A 12,255-nucleotide genomic window follows, 5' to 3' on the forward strand; every position below is an offset into this window, starting at 1 on the left:
AATTCAAAAAAGATCTTAGTTCAAATAGCTCGTTCTGTGATGTACACCCACAAACCCTATTACGTCTGTTTTGACATTGTGAGTTTGTTCAAATATTTTGGATAAACTTGATTGATCATATTGATGTTGAATTGTCTTCATACATGGAACATGTCTTAGTTGGTTTTAATAGTGTTAAAGATAAGATAGATCAATATTATATCATTAATTACAATGTTAGCTAGATTTTATATTCTTAAATGTAACGTTAAATAGAGTATCCCAATGTGTGCCCCCCCCCATTTCATATATGTTTATGTATGTTATGTTTTGTGCTTTACTGAATTGTTTATACATATATAAATATATGTATATCCAGCTGTTTTTTATACAGCTTACTTATACAGCTTTTTATTGCCACCTCCAAATTTGTTGCAGATGCATTGCTGACATTACGTTCTAAATAGGTTTTACGACATTTTTTATGAAATGGTAAAAGGTTTCACATTTGATATGTGTCATATGTTCTGTTGTGAATAAATTATAAGACTTGAAATTTGTTGCACTCTGTTTTTATTTACAATAATTTACATTTTACACACTGCCTCAGCTTTCTTTTAGAATTAGGAATTTGTATATCCATATCAAACAGGCTCTCAGCAGGAAGGTGATAATAAGGGAGTTTAGCATTTTATTCATGTTTGCATAAGTCACTTTTTCACATCCCAACACCAACTTTTCTTATACAGGTATAAAAACAGCCACACATGCAGTAAGCTTTATAAATTCACCTAAAATTGATGCACCACAAGCTTAATCAATGCGCAGCAGCTTGATAATAATTATTCAACAATGAATACTGTTGTCACCCAAAATTTGTATCTCCAAAATGGTCAATGAAAAAACTTCTTGGAAGTCAATGTAAAAATATCTTATTCCAAGACATTTCAGAGCATTTCTATAAGACCATTCATCATGTTGTTTTCAAACAATGTGAATGACACCTGTCAAATTCACATTATGTTAAAATGTAAAAAAACAGCAAAAATGGAGACACAGTGATTTTTAATTGACAGTGATGACATGAAGTCTTGTAAACAGAACCCATCAATCCAAAATAAAATAAATAAAAATGTATAATCATCACCAAAACTTAATTGTAATGTTGTTGATATGTAAAATAAAAATACATAAACTGTTCATTAACATGTACGACTGCAAAACACACACGGAAAAGAAGTCGTTACTTTTCAGAGTGTCCACGAGTACGTTGGTTAAACCAGTCATTAGATTTGCCAGCAGGAAAAACAACAGCTGATTTCTGTTCACAGACTGAATTAAACACAACTCGTCCATTTTCTTCCTTAATTTCCCTTCTGTTTGTGAACTTCCGGCTGGATTCCAGGAGGTCGACACTAGAGAGAATTTGGACATTGTTTTGGCAAAAAGCAAAACGACATCTGCTGTGCTTAAGCAAGCGAGGAAAAACAAGGACTGAGCCACGGTCCAGATGCAGAATGAGAGATTGGCCATACGACGTGAAACTGGCTCAGTGTATGTCTGGCATGCATATAAAACCAGCCATAGTCCAAAGCTTCCTAACAGAAGGTTTCTGACCACCAGTATCCAGTCTTTGACCAAGGTTCTTGTCCGCATCAGATAGAGGCCTACTTGAACTCCGGCCATGTAGATGGCAACGTAGCCCACCACTGAGAATATCCCCTCTCTGTTGGCTTGTAGAAAAGTAGTGCGCTCGCTGCTATGTATGATGAAGGATTTCAAATCAGTGGTTTCCAGCAAGAACTGGTAGACTCCACTTATTAACAAAGCTATGAGCCAGGAGCTGCTGATGGGAAATACACTGAGAAGAGCAGACGCCACCACTCTTACTATGGCTAGAGTGAAGAAGAAGTTCCAGTGGACCCCGTACTCCGTCACATGCTCGTGATAGCCCGTTGACTTCACACTTGCTAGACGCACCAATCCGAGGAGCACCAGGGGCCACACTGAGAGAAGCTGCTTAACCACATACTTGAACTTAGAGCCCTGAATCTTCTTCCCTCTTGCTTCTGGACAAACCAGAGCATTGGCCATCACATAGGCTCCAACACCAAAGTCCATGACCCCAGTCCCGTAGGTCTCAGTCTTGGCATAACGCCTGGGGAAGACGCTGAAGTCCACCGCCAAGATGCTGATGGCCGTCTTCACATTCACCAGCACCCGGAAAGCAGTCACAAAGGGGACCAGATTGGTCTCCATATGGATGTTCATAAAGCTGTGGAGTGAACCACCAAAGGATCCACCAGTGTGAGCCTTTTTGTTCCTATACAGAAAGTACAGAACAAAAAGGTCAGCCACAGCCAGACCGACAATGACCCAATGGAGGATGTCGCTGAGAACAGTACACGAGAGGACCATGGGCATGATCAGTGCGGTGAAGTCCAGGACGAGGTGGGCCCCCTTGGCGAATGGGAGAACACCCCGGCAGAGGTGGAACACTATCAGGAACAGTCCTCTGCTTAGAATACAGAGCGGGGCGAGGAAGGATCCCAGCGACACTTCGGCCACAGTCGTGCCATTGAGGTTGCTGACAAACGCAACCTTCACTAAAGCCTCATCCATGGTCTATCTGAAAGAAGAAGGATAAATAAAAAATAATGAAAAATCATTTAAAATACATTTATTGTAAAGATATTACCCCAGGAAATGATTCAGTGTACATCTGAATGACTGTTTTTATTATACGTGTTCTGCATGTTTTGGGACAGCCCCTCTAATAAATGTATTCAGCTACTTTAATAAAAGTTCTTCAGTGATACATATGTACAAATGCACACATATCTTGTTCAGTCCTTGTAGCTCTACAGTGTAGAGAAATATTACCAATAGAATAAGACTCTCTAGATCAGATAAACATAACCTATTGGCACCATACCAATTGCCAGAGTATAAAGCATTGAGCTGTGAAGCAGTGGAACTGCTGGAATGAGTTTGAGATTTAGGGATGAGGTGGGGTGGTAAATCAGCCATTTAATGTGTTTTCTTTCTTTTTATGATTTTTTTACATTGTAAATGTAATATTGAAGACTATATTAAAGCTATACAGGAACACATGCAGTATTATTTAGTAAACAAAAAGTGTTAAACAAACCAGAATATGTTTTATACTTTAGATTCTTCTAAGCAATCACATCTAGTTTTGATGACAGATTGGCAGGCTATTGGTAGGCCTGTCACAAAATTTTTTTTTCGTCTCAGAAATAATTGTGATAGACTACATTATATTCTACACTAAAGCCAAAACACATATTTTTTATTAATAGCTGATATGTGTTCCTTAGAAGTACTGAAACATTCCAGTCTTGCTTCAAATTTTTATAAACATTTCCTAACCTTTTAATAACTAATTTATTGCGATCATTTTTGTCTCTGCAGCGCCCTCTCGGGTTCAACTGTGCTATGGGTGTGGGTGATGTTTGGTACGCAGACACATCACAATATGCAAATTTGTCAATCAATAACAAAAAATTCTACATTTATGGACATTAATCATTCATGCTCATTTTATGGATGTGTTACCTTTGTGTAATTATTTTTCCAGTGTGATATAACTAACAGATTTTGGTTATAATTGACGTCACACCTTTTTTTCCCCTTATGAATGTTAACTACACTTGTACACATTAAGATATAATTTGTTATAACAATACATCGAATAAACCTTTAGAATATATTGTAAACTTTTATATTCTACTCGCGAAATATTTCATTCACAAACAAACATTTTCAGATGCAAAACTGAGCTTTTCTATCTATTTAATTGAGTTTAATGCATCTTCCCAATCTTTAAGTCGAATTTAAAAAAAATAGCATGTTGGGTCCAATAATTAACTGTGTAAAAAACTTCACTAGCTTAGTGCACTCAAATTGAACAAGCTCCATTTGGGACTGAACCATAAGCTGTATTAGCAGGACAGAGCTTTTAATAAAGATTAATAAAGATTTAAAGCATGACATTAAAAACTCAAAATGAGGAAAAATAGAAATGTTACCTACCTTCACGTTATTGAGGCGCGGGGAAGATTTGCGAGTAACTTTCTCGGAAAGATTTATTTCATTTTACCAGTTAGCATTAGTCTCCTAGCTAGCTTTGCTAACTGAACACCTGAGCTGAACTAACAGTGCTAGCTTAGTAGCTGATCTGGTGGCTAGGTCAGGCTAGCTACGTGAAGGGAAATCTATTAAGAGTACGAGTATGAGAGATTTAGGCGATTTCTGCACACAGACCCGGTTAAAACTAAAAAATAAAGCTAATAACAGCGTTTAAATTAATTTAACAGCGTTTCGTTTCCGTGTGTGGATGCCCTGCTATGCTTCCGGGGGGCGTGTCGTGCGTGCTGCGTCAGCGCGGGGGGCGTGTCCTCGGTGACGCAGCGCGACTGGTGTGGGTTAGTGATTCGGTTAGGGAGCGAGTCCAGTCCTCACTCAGGAATTTTATAACTCACACAGAGAGAAATACACCGGGTTTCCTCAATAATGGCGGGGTCCCTGGATTAATCACAACTTTTTACGTGTTCTCTGGGGAGCTGTGACTCTCGGGGTCATGGCGAATGTGAAACAGAAGCTGTTATTTCGGAGTAAAAACGGAGTTTGTGGGGACAGTGTGGACGGGACCGCCGCCGCTAAATCCATGAGTTTTGAAAAACGTCACGGAAAGGTAACGTTAGCTATACTCCAATGTCTTAACCTAAATAACTAGTCACTAACCTTTAAACCAAGTATATAATATAGTACAGGGCTGTTAGGAACAGTTTTAAACTGTGTTTTGCACTTTATTTATTCCATATCTCACTATACTGGCACACTCCAGCTTATACTGTTGCGTGGTGTAACGTTAAGTGGAAAACTGGTCATACACATTTTATACCATACAAAGTTGGTATGCTATAATTTTACATTATTCAATTTTATGTATTCATGTTTTTTGTCAATATTCTCCTCTCTATAAATGTATTCTATCAGTATTTCATTTTTTATTAGTCTAACATTTATCTTACTGGTCTTACAATTAGACATTTAACTAGTATTCTTGTCTCAAACTGTAATTGTAGTTTGGTTGTATTTCAGTCTGTATAGCTGTAGTTTTATTGTATTCCAGTCTTTTGAATTGTTATTTTAGAGTATTCTATTTTCCAAATTTGTAATTTAATAGTATTGCTGTCTTTTTAGCTTTAGTTGTACAGTATTGTAGTCATTATAACTGTAATTTAATAGTATTTCTGTCTTTATAGCTATAATTGACAATATTCCAGTCTTTAGAATTAATTTGGAGTATTCTGTTGTCCATAATTGTAATTTGATAGAATTTTAGTCTTAATAGCTTTAGTTTTACAATATTGCAGTTATTATAGATGTAATTTGATAGTATTTCAGTCGTTATAGCTGTAACTGACAATATTCCAGTCTTTAGAATTATTTTAGAGTATTCTGTTGTCCATAATTGTAATTTGATAGAATTCTAGTCTTTATAGCTTTAGTTGTACAGTATTGCAGTCATTATAGATGTAATTTGATAGCATTTAATTCTTCATAGCTCTAATTTGATAGTATTCCTGTCTTTATAGCTTTAGTTTTACAATATTGCAGTCATTATAGATGTAATTTGGTAGCATTTCATTCTTCGCAGCTCTGATTTGATAGTATTCCAGTCTTTATAGCTTTAGTTTTACAGTATTGCAGTATTTATAGCTTTAATTTGATAGTATTTCACTCTTTATTTCTTCAAATTGATAGTATTTTAGTTTTATAGCTGTAGTTTGACTATATTCCAGTCTTTAGAATTGTTATTTTAGTCTTTGTACTTGTTATTTTAAAGTGTTCTGTTTTTCATAATTCAAATCTGACATTATTCCTGTGTTTATAGCTATAGTTTTAGAGTATTCCAAGCTTTTTTGCTATAGTTTGACAATATTCCAGTCTATAGAATTTTTATTTTAGAGTATTCGTGTTTATATAATTCTAATATGACAAGTTTCCAGTGCTTATAGCTGTAATTTGCTAGTATTCCAGTCTTTATACATGTAATGTGACAGTTCCCAGTTTTTATAATTGTTATTTTGGAGGTAATGTGGTATTTTTTAATTGTAATTTGACAGTAATTTGTAATTTATCATTGTAATTTCACACTATTACAGTATTTATGACTGTGAGATAACATTCTGTTTAAAACTGTAATGCAACAGTATTCTGGTCTGTGTAATTATAATTTGACTATAACTAATGTGACATCATTTTGTTCTTTATAGTTAACAATACTCTGACTGCATTCTGCTCTTTGTAAAATGTCATTTAATCATTTTCTGGTCTTTAAAACTGTAATATGTTGGCATGTTTGTCATTGTCAACTAGTTGGAGTGTTCTAGTGTAATTTAACAATATTTGGGTCTTTATTACTATAATTGTACAGAATTCTAACTTTCAGACTTGTTAGATATTCATTCTAGACAAATGTCTACTGGTACTTTATATTTATTTAATTTTTATTGTGATGACATGGATTATTGTTACAAATACAGTCTCTTAAGCTTTCAACCTTAAGTTTCATATTTGTGTTTTATGGGTCATTATTCAATTTGCTATGAAAAAATGTTTTAATTATACTAAGGCAGAGACTAGACAACAGACTTGAGCAGGTGAGCTAAAGCATGCAGTATTGTAGGACATGTGCCCACAAGAAAACAGAGATGAGGGCATGGCAGAAATAATGACAGATTAGTTGACTACAAAAATAGTATTAAGTATTATCATCAACATCATTATTATTAAAATGATCACTAGGCTTAGACCCGACCCTGAGAGTGTGAAAGCCGGGCTTCATGTGTGTTTGTTATTTTTTTAATAGGACAGCACAATATTTGGGGGAAAACTTTTTTTTTTCTTGCGATATTACATTATGCATTATTTTTTTGCTGCTATGTGCAAAAACGTGACATGACATATTTTTTACTGTTCTTGGTCAGTTAAAATGATTGCAGTGTATAACTGTGATTACTGTGATTAACTGAGTTCCTGCTGCTGGATTCCTGTATGGCGCACCCTTGTTATCATTCCTGTGCTGCACATGGAGTAAGGTGTTGCCTGGATTAGGCGGCTGTCAGTCTAATCTCACCTTGCGCATGTTGCTTGCATTCGCGTTTCCGTCTAGACCCAGATTATTGGATTCAGGTGTCGCCCTGCAATGTGAGAAGTGTCCACATAAACATGCTGTATTGTGGATAATAAACACGGCTACCTAGTAAGGATCATAGTTTGGAAACTCTTTTGTAGTTTGGAAACTCTCTGTAATGTTTGAACTGTTCGGTCACCCTAAAGTGAAATGTCTTAATTTGATCTATAGAAGAACTTCTATAAAATACAAAAATATTCATTTATTTGTGTAATTATTAATTTATGTATTCATTGTTTATTGTGTTAGTACAAACAAGTTGAATGACTTATAGCTTGTATCCACAAATCCAATTAAAAGACTTCTGGAACATCTCAATGAGCGTCGCCACAGATTAGGACCGGTAGTTGTTCCGAGTGCCTAATCAAATTAGCCTACTCAACTCAGGTGTTGCTGAGAACCAGCCTCCAGACTCCAGTGTTGTGTTAAATAAGGACACATCTGTTTGATAACTCCTTCCACAGCTCTGGTGGTAACATGACCTGAGCTTCTAAAGCAGCTGGGTACCATTGCTTAATCCGGAACTCAGATTAATGAACGTGATCTACATGAATCTGATGAATCTGTACATGATTTGTTTGATTATCAGTTACAACAATGTTTCCTAGGGCTTTGTAATATGCTAAATGTGATATATTGCAATATTTAAAAGATTTATATCGTATTGCAATGTTTTGACACACAGACAGGTGTATCAGTAGTGGCATATTCTTAAAAACTGACAATTAAATAAAAATTGCATAGAACAGTGATTTAAATTCAGATTTATGTTGCTTCACTTCATTCTGTTAAACATGACTTATTTTGGTCTATGTAATAAAACACACAGTTCCTATTTAAAACACAAAACTCCAAAATGTGCAGGACAGATGGTTCCATCAGAACCAGGGTCAGTAACTCGCTGAGATACAGGATGTCAATTTATTATACTCAGAATAGAAACAGTGTGTTGTGGTCAAAACAGCTCGTTTGTCGTGATCATGTTGGATATTATGGTGGTAGAGCCTAAAGGTCTCGGTGATTAAAAGAAATAGAGCATAATGAACTCACCTCTATATGAATATTTGCCTCATATTGTCTACAATACTGTGTATATTACTGTCAATGAGTCTGACATACATAGTATTTCATATGTATTTCATAATTAATGGACCTAAATAAATTCTTTAAAATAACTTGAACAGATTTTGTTTTTGCATTGACTTCCATGTTTCCTTATCCTGTGAAGTGGCCAGTTTAAAATTGCATTTTGGATCCTTAAATTTTTGCTTTTTTGTTTTATTGCTGTTTATTGTTACACCTTTTTGTACATATGCCCAAACAGTGTGTGTGTTTTGTTGTTCCTGTGGATTACACAGGTTGAATTTGTTCATCAGGATGAGTGTATAATTAGCCTTGTCTGGAGCATGTCTTGCCCTGTTCTGATTTGGGCTTGCCTCACAGCATAACTGCAGCGTGTCATTACAGGATACTCCTCCACCTCCTCCACATCCATCTCCTTCGCTCCTTACCAATCATTATTATTCAAAACAAAATAATATCAGGAATTATGAATCAATTAAGGCTGGGCAATATTGTATAAAATATGTTTTTTGATATCATTAAATATATTGATTCATTAAATTTAAATTGTGATTCTTACACAAGTTCAGTTTTAATTTGTAAACAGACATCATCATTTAAACCGATGAGCAAGCTATTGTTTCCCCTAACGTTTTTTGTACGAATAGTACGCAGCCCCACTTCAACCTTAAATGCAGCTTTTATATTAAACACAGTGCAAACACAACATAGTTGTATTTTAGTTAGGGAAACATGTAAGTGTGTTTCTGACAAAAGCAAAAGTCTTATTTACTGAGATTCTCTCTGATATAGGTAAAGATATACAAACTTTAATTTGATTAACCTTAGAGCCCTTGTACATATACTTAAGCTATAATACACGAGAGGGAGTGCTAAAACGTGTAATATTGGCACTGCTGTGCTGCGGTCGTAGACATTAGGCTGCAGGCCGATTAAACCACAATTCCAATATCGCTGTGTACTGAAAAATTTTGGGTTAAAAATTATCTGTTTGGTTATAAAAACTCCATGAGTTAAAATAGTTCCATTACTGCTCTGTTTGTTGCTGCACTGTTTGGCTTGTAAGCGCTGCATCATTGCTAGGTTACCTGTATGTTGTGGAGTAACACATGGAAAGCTTTGGTTACAGTGCATTACCGGCTGATAATGGCACTCCTAGAACACATCTCAGAGTCAGAACTGTGGTATAATAGTACATATATATAAACAAATATACATGAGCAAGTCAACATCATAAAACAGTCAGTTCAACCCACTTTAACTGAAACTGAATCAGAATAGGGCATAACACCACCTCGTAGCCCCTATGCATGACTTTGGTTTGTGAAGTTGATTTGTGCCCATTCACTGTTTTTTAAATTAAAAGAGTTTAGCCTGCTTTTGCTGGATTAACTGCCTTTATTGTCCAGGGAAGACTTTTGTACTAGATTTTGCATAATTGCTGAGAATTTAGTTGCATTCAGCGACAGGATTGTTAGTGAGGTCACAGTTCCACTGCTTCACAGTGCTTCACAATGCTGGAGACTTTATACCCCTCTAGCCCCGCTAAATAATCCTGTTTTGTTGGCAGTACTTCTGTGCATGGACTAGACAATCTGTGTATGTGCATTTGCACCTCAGCTATAGGGGCATCAAAAATTAACTGAATGCATTTATTAGCAGGAGTGTCCACAAACATTTGGCCATATTGTGTATTATTATTTTATTTCACATATAGAAATATGGAAACAATAATATAAAGCCATATAAAGTAGTCACTGCTTGTGCTGGGCCTATGTGGCCACCTATCAAGACACCACTGGCAGTAAATACACGTGTGCTTAAGCCTCAATTAGGCTCATCCTCCAGACCAGCCATGTGCTGCCCTCCCGACCCCTACACACATAATCATGCAGACTCACTCTGGCTCTTATGTAATAAATTATTCCAGCCCCCTGTGGCGCTCTGTGGGCAGAGCTGGCACTGTGCTGCTGTGTATTTGGAGTGTTGATTGTGTTGTGCTGGGATTTTGTCATTGTATCCAAAACCTCATGAACACAAATCCAGAAGAAGTGTGAGGTCATCAGAGGTACCAGTCTTGGCTAAGTTCAGACTTGTTCCTGGAAAGCCGATGAATGAATAACAAACACTGCACACGTTCCAAACACTGTTTGTGAAAGAAAGGTGGGAGAGAATGCCATTATGATTAAATTAAACCTCAGGTTTTGTGTATTTTGGAAGGTACCAAGCAACTGCACACAACTTTATATTGTGGTTCAATAGATAAGGATGACTGCTGTGTTGTAACTGCATTCCAAAACTTAGGCTGCAGCTGAGTTAGGGCGTGTCCTTGGTTGAACTTTCTTGTTATTATTGTTATGGGTCCATCGGGCCTCACGTTTACGTTTTCAATTGCAGGAGCTGCGATTTGAATTAGCCCAATAGCCTGCAAGTGTGTGTGTTTAGGGCGCCGAGTGGTCCAGCGGTCTAAAGCGCTGCCACTATGAGCAGGAGGTCGCAGGTTCGAACCCCAGCTCATGCAGCTTTGCCATCAAGCTGCCGGCGCTCAGAGGGAGCAAAATTGACCCTGGAGTGATGTGGGGAGAGAGCGCCATCTACCCACTCAAAGGGAGCAGGGCCAATTTTGCTCCCTCTGAGTGGGTAGATGGCGCTCTCTCCCCACATCACTCCTACGGTGATGTCTGCAGCACAAGGCGTCTGTGAGCTGATGTATCGGAACCAAGTCGTTGTGCTTTCCTCTGAGTGCAATGCTGCATCAGCAGCAGCGCGAAACGATGCAGTGGCTGACTTCACATCAGAGGAAGCATGTGCTAGTCTTCACCCTCCTGGTGTAATGGGGTCATTACTAGTGATAGGGGGAGTCCTAATGAGTGGGTTGGGTAATTGGCCGTGTAAATTGGGGAGAAAATGGGAAAAATTTTAAATAAAATTATATTAAAAAAAGTGTGTGTGTTTAAAGACGCAGCCTGCTCTTCTGGAGATGTGTCACAACGTTGTGGCAAGTGTGCCATGATGTCACCGCATTTGTAGTTCGTAGAGTGCTGGGGATTGTAGTCACTCCCATGCCCAGCGGGAATGACATAAGGCACAGAATGAGCCGTGGCCAGCATGATAATGTCTTAATATTTATGTCTTGCACTTAGTTCTGTCCAGTAAAAAAATTACATTGCAAATTTTCATTTTTAATTTTTTTTGACTATATATATTGTGATAATAAACAATGCAAGGCACATGACGTCACCAGCTTGACCCCTACCCGTGCGCTGTCTCACGTCCGGACCGATCAAGACCTGATTCAGCACCGGGCTCAACTCAAAACCTGAGGAAAACAGCAATACACAGTAATCAGCCCTTTAATCAGGCATTTAAATAGCTTTTTAAAAGGTAAATAAGAGCATTTTTCTGGGATTAAAAGCGTGAATTCAGCTGTAACTGGAAATATCTGCACTGCAAAACTGTGCTGGACTGAGGTGCACAGCTTTTGACGCGTGTCTGTCACTCACACAGACACAGAGACAGCACTGTGTATCTACTTCTTGTGTCAAGAATCAAAACATAGCAACATGTAGTGTTTGATTTACTTGCCTTAAGTGACATCACATTTCCTGCGATGTGACTATTGCACATGCACACATCACGATGACGATGCTAAGACGATATATTATGCAGCCCTAACACACACTCACACACATACACATGCATTTACACCTTTAGTGCTCCTCTTATTACTACTATAGTTGACGAACTGTCGTATGCAATTGCTCTACCAGATCATAACTTCAGCAGCTGGCGCAGTGTGTCATTCTATAGCAAGGGCAGGGAGGGCCCAGCACATAAGTCCATGATTGTTGTTCATGACACCATTGCAGACGAAAGCATTGGTGGTTGGCTGACCAACAGCTTAGATGGCAGACAGTCTGGGCTGAATTTCTTGATTTGAGTATGTTGTACAGACATGTCTAGCAGCC

The 12,255-nt window shown here is 37.4% G+C and overlaps 2 protein-coding genes across 2 annotated transcripts in view; one reads left to right on the plus strand and one right to left on the minus strand.

The window, feature by feature from the left end:
- Window positions 1-535: 535 nt before the first annotated feature.
- On the minus strand, window positions 536-4,366 carry pigw (phosphatidylinositol glycan anchor biosynthesis, class W). Its single transcript, XM_007255831.4, has 2 exons — window positions 4,036-4,366; window positions 536-2,608 (listed from the first exon to the last, which is right to left on the minus strand). Exon 2 carries the CDS (start codon window positions 2,599-2,601, stop codon window positions 1,123-1,125), a length of 1,479 nt encoding a protein of 492 aa, XP_007255893.3. The 5' UTR covers window positions 2,602-2,608; window positions 4,036-4,366; the 3' UTR covers window positions 536-1,122.
- Window positions 4,367-4,440: 74 nt separating this feature from the next.
- Window positions 4,441-12,255, plus strand: part of LOC103043962 (unconventional myosin-XIX) — a 31,624-nt gene continuing 23,809 nt past the window's right edge. Inside the window, exon 1 of the mRNA XM_007255832.4 lies at window positions 4,441-4,696. Within this exon, the coding sequence (XP_007255894.2) occupies window positions 4,583-4,696 (114 nt within the window). The 5' untranslated portion in view covers window positions 4,441-4,582. The remainder of the gene's footprint in view (window positions 4,697-12,255) is intronic.

Source organism: Astyanax mexicanus, chromosome 1, assembly GCF_023375975.1.
Source record: "Astyanax mexicanus isolate ESR-SI-001 chromosome 1, AstMex3_surface, whole genome shotgun sequence".
NCBI lineage: Eukaryota > Metazoa > Chordata > Actinopteri > Characiformes > Acestrorhamphidae > Astyanax > Astyanax mexicanus.

Bases quoted from the DNA above. Each gene is read 5' to 3' on its own strand.
- pigw (XM_007255831.4), bottom strand. From the start codon at position 2,601: ATGGATGAGGCTTTAGTGAAGGTTGCGTTTGTCAGCAACCTCAATGGC.